At 40.2% G+C, this 15,747-nt stretch overlaps 1 protein-coding gene and 1 long non-coding RNA gene across 2 annotated transcripts in view; one reads left to right on the top strand and one right to left on the bottom strand.

Moving 5' to 3' along the window:
• Positions 1-798, bottom strand: part of SLC25A24 (solute carrier family 25 member 24) — a 42,026-nt gene extending 41,228 nt beyond the window's left edge. The window contains exon 1 of the mRNA XM_072644177.1: positions 93-798. Within this exon, the coding sequence (XP_072500278.1) occupies positions 93-275 (183 nt within the window). The 5' untranslated portion in view covers positions 276-798. The remainder of the gene's footprint in view (positions 1-92) is intronic.
• A 59-nt stretch (positions 799-857) lies between these two features.
• Positions 858-15,747, top strand: part of LOC140527335 (uncharacterized) — a 37,915-nt gene continuing 23,025 nt past the window's right edge. The window contains exons 1-2 of the long non-coding RNA XR_011974768.1: positions 858-943; positions 5,893-6,017. This is a non-coding gene — a long non-coding RNA (uncharacterized lncRNA). The remainder of the gene's footprint in view (positions 944-5,892; positions 6,018-15,747) is intronic.

Raw genomic sequence — 15,747 nt, forward strand, 5'->3', positions numbered from 1 at the left:
GGCCCTCTACCCACGCCCAGTCCTGGCCCAGTTAGGACGCGGCTCCATCTCTCCAGCATCGCCTTTCTCGGACCCATGGCCGGGCAACTCACCCTTTCCGCGTCTTGGCCTAGAGGGATGCCCAGGCTTTTCAGGCCCTCCTGCAGCTCAGTGATGTCCACCTTTCCGTCCCCATTGCGGTCCAACTTCTGGAAGAGATTTTCATAGCGCTTGCTGGTATCGGTTTCCTGGCAGGCCGCCACGGGCAGCACAAAGCCCCGCACCCAGCGAAGCATGGCACTCCAAGAACAGCGACAGATCTGGGCAATGGGAAAAACCTCGAATGCCACCACCCCTGCCCCTGGCCCTCCCCGTAAGAGTCAGCGCCTCCCTTCTCCTCCCAGCTGGGCCTCGGACAGCGACGTCGGCGGCAGCAGCTCGGTCTGAGGACGGAGGCGGGATCCGTGCCGGGCTTTGCTGCTGCAAAGCCGTGGTCCGGCAGCCGCCGAGAAGTCAGCTCCGAGGCACCGGGGCTGAGAGAGACGGCCACCGAGTGAGCTGCCTGCCAAGGGATCCCCGCCCATCAAGTTCCTAGTCACGGGCTGGGAGGGGCCCGACGGCGGCCGCGAGCCTTTTGGGAGCCCCTAGGAGGAAAGCTCTGCCGCGGAGAGAGCCCGTGGCTGGCATTGATATTTCCTGCAGCTGCCCGGGGCGGGGCAGGCCGGAGGGTGCGGCCCGCGCTGAGCTGAGGATCCCAACGGCTAGAGGGGTACAGCGCTCCCGGAACCCCGAGTAGGAGCGAGCCTGAGAGGGGCCCATTTAACATGGTAGAGGAGGCTTGGGCGGCCGAAAAGGCAAAGAAATCGTCGTTTTCTTGATCTGCCTGAATTAAGGCGTCTACGGGGAAGAGAGGACAACTTGCCCACGTCTTATCTCATCTTTATGAACTCTGTGCAAGTAGGCGGTGGGTTACAAAGAATTAAAGTTCATATGGTTATAGAACTAGAGCTGGAAATAACCTCAGAGGCTATTGGGATGGGGGGGAGGGAAAGGGGATAAGTACTTAGATAGTGTCTACTATGTGCCAAGCATTGTGCTAAGTACTTTTTACAAATATCTCATTAGATCCTCACAACCCTGAGAAGTAGGTGTAGGTGCTAGTAGAAGTTGGGGAAACAGACAAAAGGAGGAACTTGTCCAGGGTCCCACGCCTAGTAAGTGCCTCCGGTCACATATGAACTCAAGACTTCCTAACTCCAATCCGAACCCCTCATATTCCTGAGAGGGAAACTGAGGGTCAGGGAAGTGAAATGACTTAGGGAGTGAGTGTCCGAGGCAGGGTTTAGACCAAGGTCCCCTGGCACCTGAAACAGTATTCTTTTCACTGTACCTCTTGCCTTAATAGACATATAACCCATAAACTGTACTTTTAAAATACGGGGGTTTTTTTAACGGTCACTTAAAGTTTGCAAAGCTAAGCCTCACATTATAAGCTTAGAAGGCTGCTAGTCTCCTTTGGAAGAACAAGTTCTGTACTAAAGATGAAAAAAGTGTGGTCTCTTCCCTTAAGGAGGTGAAAAAGAAAGGTAAGACAGGTATCCCAAGTGAGTTTAATACAAAGAAAAATTGAATGGGATTGTAGAAGTATGACAAACTACTCTTAAAGAATTTGAAGGAGATAAACCTTTCTGCAGTGGCTCAGGAGGAGGAGAATACTTGTGAGACTGATAATTCTGATAGAAAACCTCAGCCTTCTCAGATTTTTAAGTGTATCTGATCCAAACATTGAGGGATGAGAATTTTACTTTTAAACGTAGTCAAAAGAAAAGCACTGTGGGATAGTTCAGTAGTTAGACATCAAGGCAGTGAAGTAAATCAAGTGTAGGACCTGGAGTCAGAAATACAGGAATTCAAATGCTACCTCAGACACCTAGGAAAGTCACAACCTTTATCTCCCTCAGTTTCCACATTTGTAAAATAGGGGTAATAAGAGGATCTGCTTTACAAAATGATTGTGAGAACCAAATGAGATCACATTTTAAATGCTTTGCAAACCTCAAAGCCCTGTGTATCATAATTATTATTGTTATTAAAAGTCTATGAAACTCCAAGAAGCCAAACCTTTCACTAAGAAATAGTGCAAAACCCACCAGCCATTTTGCCATGGGGAATCCCATTCCCCACATCCATCAATCAAGGGTCTAGAGCTGGGCAGAAAAAATCTTTTGGGTCATCTATCCCAATGCCCTTATTTTACTGATGAGGCAACTGAGGCTGTCAAGTGTATGGAAAACCTTGGATTTTAACCCAAGTTCTTTCAAAGTTTCACCACTCTTTCCATCATACTATGATGCACCTCAAAACCTGGGAATACTTTTCATCCTCCCTTCCATATATTGATTGCCTTTGGTTCTCATGATGTTCAAACTAGGAGGGAATGTCATGGTGTTAAAGGTAGATAATTTAATAGGAATAGAACCAGATTTCTGATTAAAGCTAGTTAGTGCAGCTCTGCCATTTACTAGTTCTATGATCTGGGAGAACTTGATTAACCCCAAAAACTTAAGTTTCTTTATATGTAAAATAATCATTCTATGATTAGTTTTCTAGGTTTAGATTTTGGCATTTTTAAGAGAGTGATTCATTCATTCACTTCAAAAACATACATGAAATTCCTTCTGTGCTCAAGGCATGGCTTGTTGTTGTTCAGTGGTATTCGGTGGTACCTGACTCTTCGTGACCCCATTTGAAGCTTTCTTAACTGAGATACTGGAATGGTTTACCATTTCCTTCTTCAGCTCATTTTGCAGATGAAGGAACTGAGGCAAATAGGAGTTAGGTGCCTTGTCCAGAGTCACATAGCTAGTAAGTGTCTGAAGCCAGATTTGAACTCAGGAAGATGAGTCTTCCTGACTCCAGGCCTCACATTCTATCCATTGTGACATCTAGCTGCCCCTCAAGGCATGGTACAGGAATACAAATTCCTACAAAATTCTTGAAGATAAAAACTCTAATAGTAGCCCTTCACTTTTTAACCTAAAGTACAGTCACTCAGTCTGCCACTGTGGTAAGAGCAGTATCTTAAGGCCCTGCCCATGCATATTAGGCTAGTTTTTTCTTCCTTAAAGGGCTATGGCCATTGATAAAGTTCCTTGGTCATCTCAGTACAGAAACAGGAAAGACATGAGGGACTCCAGCTCCCTGCTGAAACATCGGACCACAGACCAGCCATGGAACCAACCAATAATAGTGTGGGAGAGCTGAGAGTCTAGCAACACTGAACATCCTATCCCAGTTGGGAATGTCCTTCCTCTACTACCTTTGTTCAGTGGATGAACATTCCCATAATATCTAGTATGAACAAATCCAAATCAGTAATTTGCCCCACACAGCCCTGAAAGATGGTCCTGAATCTCTGTGTTTGTTCTGTAGACTGTGTTTTAATAGGAGATAAATTTTCAGAATGCTATTAGATTGACAAAAAAAGTGAAATCAAAATTTTACAGTTGTGTTGTTGTTCGGTTGTATCTGACTCTCCATGACCCCATTCTGGGGTCTTCTTGGCAAAGATCTTGGAGTGGTTTGCCATTTCCTTCTCCAGCAAGACATGAGGAACTGAGGCAAACAGGGTTAAGTGATTTGTCCAGGGTCACACAGCCAGTAAGTGTCTGAGGCCAGACTTGAACTCACAAAAATGAGTCTTTCTGATACCAAGCCCAGTGCTTGCTACCTCGTTGTAAAGAACCTTAAACATCATCTAATTTAGTTTCTTCATTTTACAGATGAAGAAGTAGGTATTTAGACCTTTGCACCTCAAAAGCCCATGATTGTATGAATTTCACTTCCAATGAAAAACAGCCTTGGGCTCCTCTGGACATTTATTCACAGAAGCAGGAGCATAGACAAGGAAACGATAGGAATGAAGATGTGCTTCAAAGGGGTATAGGATGGGTCAGGAAGTGGATGGGAATTCTGCACTTCTGGTAAATGAGACTGGGAGAACTGAAGGAGAGGTGCAAGCTGGGGTTTTAATCTTTTCATTTAACATCCCTGCCACCAATTAAGTAATAGATCCTGGGAGCAGGTGAGAGACTGAAGGAGCTGAGTGAATTATCCCAGGCAGGAGCTAGCTAGTGCAGAAGAGACAAAAGGAGGGAAGGAACGATGAGCCATAGCTGGGGGAGGGAAGAGGGTAGCCACCAGACTGTCAAAGCTGTTCAGAAAAACTCTCAGACATGAGGAACCTTTAAAAGTTTGATATGCAAAAGTAGAGACTGTCTCTAATTTTATGTATTCCTGCACAGTATCTTGAACTTAGAAGATCTTCAATATATTTTTCACAGCAAATGAATGAATCACTCAGTTAATTATGCCAAAATCGAAACCTACGAAGCTAATTATATTGTGATTATTCATGGGATTTATAGCTGAATCATGTGGCACACCCAGAGCATCCATGTTTCCTTCCTCTACAGGCTGAAATCTGCACTTCCTCTAAAATCTACCATTTCTCACCTCCCCCAGCCTCACTCATCATCTTCCTGCTGCTTCTCATCTTCCTTCTAGGTGTTACACCTTGTCTTTCCCCATTAGAAAGTAAGCTACTTGAGGGCAGGGGCTGTATCATCAGTATTATTAGTGGTGGTGGTGGTGGTGGTGGTAGTGCAGGATTTGGCACATAGGAAACAATAAATGCTTAATAATCAATAAATGACTGATACAGTAGGGGAAAGCACTGAATTTCGACTTTGAGAACCTTAGTTGGAGTTCCAGTTTGGCTACTCACTATTGGTGGGACTTTCAATAAGTATTTCATCTTTCTAAGACTGTTTCCTTTCTAAGACTGAGGGGGGGGGGGGCGGAGAAAGAACCCTTGAGGCCGTCAAGTTTAGCCTTTTCACTGAGGCACAACTTTCACACTGAGAAATGAGCAGAGACAGAATTTGAACTCCCACCTTCTGAATCCCAAACTAGTCCCTGTTTCATGAAAGCCCAAAGAATTGAAATCTATTAATACTTCCAAGTGTGACTCAGTTTGCAAAAATATTACCCATGGTTTGTTGTTGTCATTGTTGTTTTTAGAAAAATTATTGTTAAGGAAAGTAAGGTATTTCTTTGTTAGAAATCGGCTTGAAATTTCTGAGGCCAAGTCTCTCAGTGGAATTCTTATAGATGAGATTTCTAGTGGACCCTAAAGACCAATACTAAAAATTTTGCAGAGAGGCAATTAATTAAAAAAATTAACCTCCCAGAGAAGAATTTTCAATATACTCTGTCACTTACATGCTGGGCAAAGTAGGGCAAATGTCACTATAGGTGTAACCAGAATCCTGAACCAAAGATTTTGTAGCCAAAAGGGACAACAGTGTGGGGGAGATGCCAATACTCATCTGGGTTTTAACTGCTGGGGGGAAAGTGGTAAAAATTATTAACAGTGTTTCATGGGAACATTATTATTTTGTTGTTCGATTGTTTCAGACTTGACTCTTCATGACCCCATTTTGGGGTTTTGTGGCAAAGATAGTAGAGTGGTTTTACATTTCCTTCTCCAGTTCAATTGACAGATGAGGAAACAGAGGCAAACAGGATTAATTGACTTGTCCAGGGTCAAACAGCTAGTAAGTGCCTGAGACCAAATTCAGGAAGAGGAGTCTTCCTGATTCTTGACCTGGTGCTCTACCCACTTCATCACCTAGCTGCCCCATTAATTGTAGTCAATAAGTTAAAACATTTTTTTTAAAAACCCTGTTAAGGGAATCATCATCCCCTTACCTATTCCTCTGGGACTAAATTCTGAAATTTCTCCATACTTCAGTTGTTTGGAACTCAAAACTTCCATTCCTTTAGAAATATAGATTTATAACTGAAAAGGAACCTAAGTTAAATATCTAGTTCAACTTCCTTGTTTTACAGAAAAGGAAACTCAAGTCCAAATGGTGAAGGTCAGTCAGATTGCAAGATAAGGATTTGAACCCAGATAAGTGGCTCAGTGGATAGACTGACTGCTGGGCCTGGAGTCAGGAAGACAAACATTACAGGTCAGATCTTGGTTCATTGTTTTGTCGATTGCCTAAATTTAAGAATGTACTGAGAAAAAAAAAATGTCAGCAATGCAGAATAAGCTTTAAAGTGTGTTGTGTATTCATCCCTCTCCCAAAGCCTGTTGTTAAACATTCTCTAGCACACTGCAAATATAGTACAACCACACGGTCTCCTCAGATAATTCAGAAGGAGCCCATTGTTTTTCTCTTGCATGGGGCTACATGTGTGAGAACTGGAATTCAGGTTCACCAGCTATAGCATATGGAATGCTTGTTTATCCTTTATTTTCAATAAAATTTTTTCTATAGTATTATGTTATTTTTGTTGTATTATCAAATGAGACAATAAAGCTCTTTGGAAATCTTAAAGTGTAAAATAAATATTAGCAATTATACAACTTGTCTGCTTACAAGTGGGAATTAGTACCTGCTATATGGTCCAGTCAAGAGTTTTTGCCAGATTTCTGGTTGAAAACTCAGGCCAAGAGAAGGGACGCCACCAGAAGAGTAACCTGTACCCTTCATGTGGCACGCCTCTGACACCAGCCAGATCACACCAGTTCTTATGCTTTTTCATATGGTTAGACATTTTCAAAAGGAACATGCTATTCACGTCAATGAAGACATCAGCCTGTCTCCTCTCTGTCTTAGGCTGTCTACAAGCAGCACAGAGCATCTAAAAGGACCCCAAGTCTATGTTTTGATATTTGATCTGGGCCAGGAGTTGGGAACCTGTAGCCTCAAGGCCACTTCTAGGTCCTCAAGTGCAACCCTTTGACTGAATCCAAACTTCACAGAACAAATCCCCTAAATAAAAGGATTTGTTCTGTAAAATTTGAACTCTGTCAAAAGGCCACACTTGAGGACCTAGAAGACCATGTGTGACCTCGAGGCTGCAAGCTCCCCACCCCTGTTCTGGGCTATTGTACTATAATGATAGAGCTACATGGATGATTTTTTTTTTGGACTCACAGACTTTTAGGTCAAATCCAGGGATCTAAGAGCTAGTCTAACCTGTACATGACCAATAATTTCACCTGCAACATCACCAATGGTGTCTTTGCCTGGCACTCCCTCACTACCCCCAGGTTTACTGTGACTGTTTTGGATTAATCATGTGATTCATACCTCAAATCCCATTCATTCAACCTTTGTTTGCCACACCATACAAGAGAGATAGTTGCAAAATATGCATATTTAATTAATATATGATGCAGTATGAAAAAAAGGAAAGGAATCAAGTCATAAAAGCATTTTCTGCACAACATACAGAAAGGTAAAATCTCCACTGCTAAATAGTTATAATCTAATTCTATCCTAATCTTCACCGACTCCTCAGCTTGGCAAGAAAGGGACACAATCATTTCATAACTCATGACCTTGAGGGCAAATGCTTCCTGTGCAATTTTGTTTCCTTTGGGGCTGTTTTCAAAAACCTTTCATGGCAGGCTGGGGGACTGTTGAAACCTCAGGGAAAGACTGGAGAGCAGCTGAAGCCTCTCACCTTAACAAAGGTCTGAGAATGCAGATGGAAGCCTTCTGTTCGAACCATGCCAAACCCTACTGCCCTTCTTTCTTCTCTGACTGCAGCCCGCTGCTTCTCTCTCCCGTCTGTTTGATCTTCCCTTTGTTTGAAGCTCTGGCATCTCCTTTTTAAACCTCCCAATCTATTAAGCTGGAGATGTCACCATCCAGGCATTTTCAGCAATAAAATCCTTACATCATGACCACTACATCTGCATGTAGATTTCTAAACAGGGAAAATGCCCTATCTCCCGAGAAAGCCCATTATGTATCTGGAAAGTTCTTATTATCAGAAAGTTTTGCCTTACATCCAGCCTAAATCTGCCTTTTTCTGATTTCTACCCACTGCTTCCAGTTCTGCCTTTTGGGACCAAGCAGAAAAAGTCTAATTCACCTTCCAAATGAAAACTTTTCAAACACTTAAAGGCAGCTATCATGTCTCTCCTAAGTCTTCTCCATGCTCTGTAACTTGAGGCCCTTCAAACAATCCTCACACAGCATGATCAGGAGACCCTTCCCAATACTTGTTGTCTCCTCTGCATACTTCCTATCTTCCCAATAATATTTTTGTTCATTTGTTTCCTACCTTTCATAACACCATTTGGAGTTTTCTTGGCAAAGAGAGTGGAGTAGTTTGGCATTTCCTTCTCCTGTTCATTTGACAGATAAGGAAACTGAGGCAGAGTTAAGTGACTTTCCCAGGTTCACACAGCTACTGTTTGAGGACATATTTGAACTCAGAAAGATGAGTCTTCCTGACTCTAGGTCTTGCATTCTATCTACTAAGCCACCTAGCTGCCTATGCCTGTGTGTGTGTGTGTGTGTGTGTGTGTGTGTGTGTGTGTGTGTGTGTGTGTGTGTGTGTAGATGGATGAATGGATGGATGAGTGGGTGGGTGAGTAGATGGATAGCTAGTCAGGCAAGTTGGTCTCAGTAGGACAGCATAACACTCGATACAGCCTAACCTTTTCAACTGCCATATTATTTTATTGACTCATACTAAATTTGCAGTAAATTAACACCCCCCCCATCTTTTTCATATGAACTACTGTTTAACTACACCTACACCTTCCCCATGTTGATGTGAGAATTTGATTTTTTTTTTAATTCAAGGAAAGGACTTTGCATTTCTCCCTGACAAATCACATTATTATTAGTTTTGTCCCAACATTCTACTGTTTAAAACTTAAGCAGTAATATTTCATATTAAACTTATTTATTTAAAATTAAATAATAAATTAATTTTTTGAAGTTAAATAATAAAATTAATAAATTAAATATTAATAAAATTAAATGTTGGTTATTAAATTATTTTTACTATTTTAAATATTATTATACATACTAAATAAATAAATCCTTAATAAAAGGATTTGTTCCATAAAACTTGGACTAAGTCAAAAGGCCGCACCCAAGGTCCTAGAAGGCCACATGTAGCCTCGAGGCCACAGGTTCCCCAACCCAGGTTTAAATCATTTGGTATCCTGATTTAGCAGTTTGTTTTCCTTCCCAGCTTTTGGAAACAGGAAGAACAAGAAAGAAGAAAGCCATGAGAGACTTTTTTTTTTTTTTGGCTGAACATGGAAGCCCAAGGGAATCTAGTTTTCTGGGCAACCTTCCTTGTGTGTCTGACTGCCCCATTTTAGTGTGCATCCCCAGGGTAGAAAAGCTCTTGTTTACTGAGCTGAGCAGAGCTATTTGCTTGACTAGTCACTGAGTACACTAAAGGCTTGGGTAATATAGTAAGTCTTGTGTCACAGGGTGTGTGATGGCTACGTCCCTGACTACACCTTCTGAGCACTTCCCTATTCTCATTAGGCATGCCAATTTCAGAGGTACAGGAACACTGACACACTGTCCCAACCTCTGTGGGCAGAAGTTTGAAAAAGTCAGCCACAGGAAGGATGAAAGATCAATCCAATTTTCCAGTGCCCAAACCATCTCCTGGTCACACTAGATGTTTATGGAATATTCATGAACTCATTAGACTAACGACATAATGGAATAAGTAAGAATACAGGAATTTCTTCAAGAAAATTATGATTACATCAATGCAAGTACTCCCTCCACCAAGAGAAGTCACAACCCACAACGTCCCTTATATCTTAGCAGACTCATCCTGAATTGCAATGGCTACAATTTTTTCATCAATAGACAGACTGGAACACAGGAAATAAAATTCCACATCTGAAGTCAGAGGATCTGGATCAAACTTTGCCTCTGATTCCTATTTGTTCTGTGACCTGACCTCTCTGGGCCTCAGTTTCTGCATCTATGAAATGGGGATAATAGTTCCTGGAATACCTACCCCACAAGGTTATTGTGAATATTGGGTTTTGCAAACCTAAAAGTATTATAGAAATGTGAATGATGAAGATTACAATCTTCTATATCATTGAAGAGCCTGGCCCTAGAATGACATATAGAAGCTATGACTGGAGTCATATTCAAAGCCTTTCCATCTTGATAGGACTTAACATAATTTGCATTCTGTTGGTATAACTTTACAAGTAATTGGCCACGTTCAAGCTACATTGAAACATGGGAGCATGATTTTTAGGATAGCTGTATTACTAATAGCTGGAACATCTGCAATGTGCTTCAAGTCAAATTGTCAGTAAGCATTGTTGATAAGCACCTACTATGTGCCAAGCACTGTGCTACAAAGAAAAAAAACCCATCCCTTCTCTCAAGGAACTTACAGTCTGATGGGAAGATAACATGCAAACAGCTATGTGCAAACCAGATATATACAAGATAAATTGGAGATAATCTCTAATAAAACATGCATTATCTCATTTGATTTACCCAATACAATTGTGAGGTGAGAGCTATTGTCATCTCGATTTTGCAGATGAGGAAACTGAGATTTAGAGACATTAAAGTGAGTTACTTGTGGTAACAAAGAATGAGTGCCTGAGGTGGGATTTGAACTTATGTCTCCCTGATATCATGTTCAGTACTTTGGCCCTTTCACAGTTCTGGTGCTCAATGTTTCTTAATTAAAGTGATTTCTCACCCAATTATTTTCTACAGGAAGAGTTCAAGTAAATCCAACAGGATAAAATCACTAAATAGACATTAATTAGGCAGGATAGTGGAAAGAAATTTGAAACTGAAGGTCTTGGAAGACCTGGGCTAAAATCTTGCTTCTGATAACTTCTAGCTAAATGACCACAATAAATCACTATCTTTCTCCCTGAGCCTCAGTTATTCTCTCTCTCTCTCTCTCTCTCTCTCTCTCTCTCTCTCTCTCTCTCTCTCTCTCTCTCTCTCTCTCTCTCTCTCTCTCTCTCTCTCTCTCTCTCTCTCTCTCTCTCTCTCTCTCTCTCTCTCTCTCTCTCTCTCTCTCTCTCTCTCTCCGTATACATATGTGTGTATGTATACATATATTTGCAATTGTCCAGGCATGAGGTGATAAGGTGCAGCACCAGGATGATAGCGGTATCAGAGATGAGAATATGGTATATATGAGAGATGCTACAAAGGAAAAATTAACAGGACTTGGCAACAAATTGAATATGTGGAATTGGAGAGTAAGAAAGAGTCAGGAGCCCAGGATAATACCTGAATGAATGGGAGAATGGTACCTTTGGCAGTAATAGGGGAGCTTTGAGGGGGAAGAGAATGAGTTCAGTTATGGACATGTTAAGTTTAAGATGTAGGAGTGGAAATAACAAGAAGCCTGGGGGCAATTGACCACATCCTTCTAGAATTTGTGATAAAAAAGAGGAAATCTGGGCATATTGTGACAGGTACCCTAGATTTTAGGAAAGCATTTTTCAAAGAGTTAAAAGAAAAAATAGGTAGGAATCCAAGGGGTAAAATGCTTCAGGTAAATTCAACTCAAGAGGGAGGGGAGATGCTCCCATCCAGAATCCACAGAGACCTATTTGGATACATTACTACATTACATTACATACACCTACTAACTAATAAAAATTTTTAAGAGAAATGAGCAGAACATGGAAGCAAAATCAGGTGACAGAAGATGAATATAAGATTGTTATTGTCATTCTTCGTTCTCAAACGAACAGAGACAGAGAGAGAGAGAGACAGAGAGAGAGAGAATAACCAAGGCTCAGGGAGAAAGATAGTGATTTATTGTGGTCATTTAGCTAGAAATTATCAGGGAGGTGTAGCACAGTCCTGTGAAAGTAGCATAAAGAGGGCTAATGGTCAGAATGAACTGGCTGGCAAGGGAAGCCAAGTTCAATAGAAAAGAGATGTAGAGATTTGTTGGCCATATGAAGTAAAAAAGGATTAAAGGCCTTTTACTTGAGATGGATAACTGACAACAGAGAGAAGAAGGAGCTGATAAATCTTTTATTTTACTTCTGTTTTCTAAAGACCTTTGAACTTGGAATGACATAATAAAAATTGACTAACAGGAAGTAGATACTCAGGTTAAGTAAGGAGCTATTTATAGGTCTCCTAGTTGTCCTTAATAAATTCAAGTCACCTGGCTAAGATAACCTGGATCCTTAGGCACTGAAAGAATTGGCAGATGCTATTTCCGAGCCACTCTCAGTTCATTCAGTATTTGAATGAACATGGAAAATAGGAGAGGTACTACAAGACTGGAAAAGGTCAAATATCCAAATTCTCAAATTAAAAATAAGAGGGGATAGGCTGGAAACCATAGGCCAGTGAGCTTGCCTTCAATTACTGGTAAAATTCTAGACTAGATTATTGAAGAAATAGTTCTCAAACAACTAGAAAGGGAAGTAATGGTTACAAAGAGCCAACATTGCTTCATCAAGAGTAGATCATCCTGCCAGGCTAACTTCACTTCAGTTTTTATCAGGATTATGAAGCAAGTAGGTGAGAAGAATAATGTGTATATAATTTACCTAGATATAAACAAAATTTTGTATATAATATATCATATTATTCTTATGGAGAATATGGAGAGGTGTGAACCAGATACTAGTATAATCAAATAGATTCAGAATTGAGTTGATGACTAAGTGTTCATGGACCATTGTCAACATGGAAGGAGGATCCATTGGGGAGCAGTGGTGTCAAACTCAAAGAGAAGTCATACAAAAGGGTCCCTTCAGGCTACAGTTGGCTTAGAAATCCACAAATTAACATTATCTGTGTTTTGTTGTATTTTTATTTATTTTGTTAAGTATTTCTCAATTACATTTTAATCTGGTTGGTGCTAGAGAGAGTTGTGGGCCTAAGAGTCTGCAATCTCTAAAGGAAAGTACCCTAGAGATCTACGATGGGCTCTGTGCTACTTAATATTTTATCATTCAGTTGGATAAAGGTATGGATGAGGCAATCAATGAATTTGAAGATGACATAAAGCTGGGAGGGATCGCTAACAGTGTAGTGAATAGAGCTCCAGACCTAGAGTCAGAAAAACCCAAGTTCAAATCCAGCTTCAGATACTTAGTGACTGTGTGATCCTGGACCCATCTCCTAACTTCTATTTGCCTCTGTTTCCTCAAGCTATAAAGCTGGGACAATACTAGCATCTACCTCCCAGCATTGTTTCAAGGATTAAATGAAAGAATTCTGTAAAGCATTTGGCAGAGTTGTCATTTAATAAATATAAAAATATTAGCTATTATTATTGTTAACACACCAGACAATAGAATTAGAATTCAAAAAAATCTTGAAAAGGTTAGAGCAGTGGACTGAATTTCATAAAATTAAGTTCAGTAGGAGTAAGTGTAAAGTCTTATGCTTGGGTATAAAATAAAATCAACTATACAAGTACAAGATAGGGGAAGCATGACTATACAGCAGTTATTCTCAAAAGATCTAGATGGGGGGAAGGAAGTGGAGGAGAGTTTACTGAAATCTCAGTCTCAGTATGTGGTACCACATGGCAGCCAAAAGAACTAATGTGATCTTGGGTGGCGTTAAGTGAGTCAGTCATTAAGAGAGGCCCAGCTTCTAAGGCAGCTAGGTGGCACAATGGATAGAACACCAGCCCCTGGAACCAGGAGGACCTGAGTTCAAATGTGGCTTCAGACATTTAGTAGCTGTGTGACCCAGGGCACAGAGAGTCGGACACAATTGAAACTACTCAACAAAAGCTTCCAGGACAAAAGAGATGAATGTGTCCTTATAAGATCTCATACGATGTATCATGTCCAGTCACAGAGAATTAAAGTACTTCATTTTATTCAGAGGATCATTCAGTTCTTGATACCACAGTTTGAAAAGCACATTGATAATTTGGAGAGTGTCCAGAGAAAATAACAATGATGATGGAAGGAACTGAGCATGTTTTGGGAGCAAATAGACTTTATTATTTTTGCCCCTACAAGGCAGAACCATGAGCTGTGAGCGGAAGTTGCAAAGAGGGGAATAAGCGTTTATGTAGCACCTACTATGTGCCAGCCTCTATGTGAAGAACTTTCATTTGATTCTCACAACAACCCTGTGAGGTAGGTACCATTATTACTCCATTTTTTGATGGAGGAAACTGAAGCAGAGGTGACTTGCCCAAAGTCACACAGCTAGGAAGTATCTGAGGTCAGATTTTAACTCATGAAGATGAATCTTCCAGCACTCAATCCAATGCACAGTCTAACTGCTGAACCATTAGAGATGTCCAATATTGAAGTGGACTGCCTTGAGAGATGGTGGGTAACCCTTCTTCCCAAGTGTACATATAAGCTGTATGACCACCTATTGGGTATATTAATAGTGGGGATTCCTTAATGTATGGTTTAGACTACATGATTGCTGAAGTCTCTTCAAAGGGCTTGACTCCACTTTGCATCTGGTGCTTTGTCTGGCTTCAGCAACTCTAAGATTTCCTTTAAGCCCAGAAAATTTTCAAAATGATGCAAGATGGGAGCAGTGAATGTTAGAAAGAATATGGAAGGATAAGCACACTAGTCTATTTTTGATGTAGCTAGGAATCAGAACTATTGGGAAGCAATCTGGAATCATTCAAATAAAGTGAATAAAATATTCATAGCTTTTGACTTAGAGATTCCACTACTAAGCATGTACTCCAAAGAGGTCATTGATAAGAAAGCTCCATATATACAAAAATATTTATTACAGAATTTTGTATAGTAGTAAAAAAACTGGAAACAAAGCAGATGCCCATTGGTTGAGAAATGGCTAAGCAAATTATGGTACATGAGTGTAATGGAATATTGCTTTGCTGTAAAAAATGATGAATATGATGAATTCAGAGAACCATGAAAAGACTTACATGGACAAATACAAAGTGAAATAAGCAGAACTAAGAAAACAGTCTCCACACAGTGACTATGACAAAGTAAATGGAAACAATTGTAACCACAAAGTAAAACCATGAAAGTGAACATTGTACAATTTCAAAGAATGAGCATGGCCCCAGAGAAGGGGCACGAGGAGACAACATCCCTCAACTTCACTGACGAGGTAAGAAATCCATCGCTATGGAGTAGCATATGTATTTTCATATTTTGGGATATATGTAATAGCATGACATATATATGATATGGCAGTATATGTGATATAGTAATGTAATACATGTAATAAAATGATATAGTGATCAGTTTTGCTGATTTTTTTCTTATTCCTCTTTCTCTCTTTTTTTCTTTTAAAAAATGTTATTTGTTCCAGGAAATAGCTCTGGATGAGAGGGGCAGGGTACAGAAAGAAATTTGGGCTATGTAAAAAACGAGATGTCAATAAAATGCTATTATTTAAAATGAAATGACTACCAAACTGACACTAAGTCAATCTTCCCTGTCTTTTTAGAATAATCTATTTCATTTTTGTGATGTTATTTGATATTCACTATGTACAGTACTTCATGATTTTCCATGAAAAATATACCCATAGGTCTGAGGCCAATTCTGGATGGTCTACAAGCTTTTATCCCTTCCCATTTATTCCTGGTCATGTTTTTCAGCACAGTTGTTACCATGCTTCTCTATCCCCCTTTTGCACTGAAGTTACAGAAAATTAAAGTACTTCACTTTATTCAAAGGATTATTTTTAAGTTCTTGGTAGGATTTTTCTGCCTCCTTGTTCTCTACAACAAATATTGGTGCACAAAACACATTTTCATCAAGGTAGTTTTGCAGTTGCTTATCCAAAGAATAGCAATATAAGATGATTAATTACCACTTAACTAAATCACAAAAAACTATTTTGAAATTCATTTTAAATGATTTAACATGCATAGCAAAATTTTAAATTCTCACTTAGGTTTTGAACAATTTGTCTTTTACTCACGTTT

This window comes from Notamacropus eugenii, chromosome 2 (genome assembly GCF_028372415.1).
Source record: "Notamacropus eugenii isolate mMacEug1 chromosome 2, mMacEug1.pri_v2, whole genome shotgun sequence".
Lineage (NCBI taxonomy): Eukaryota > Metazoa > Chordata > Mammalia > Diprotodontia > Macropodidae > Notamacropus > Notamacropus eugenii.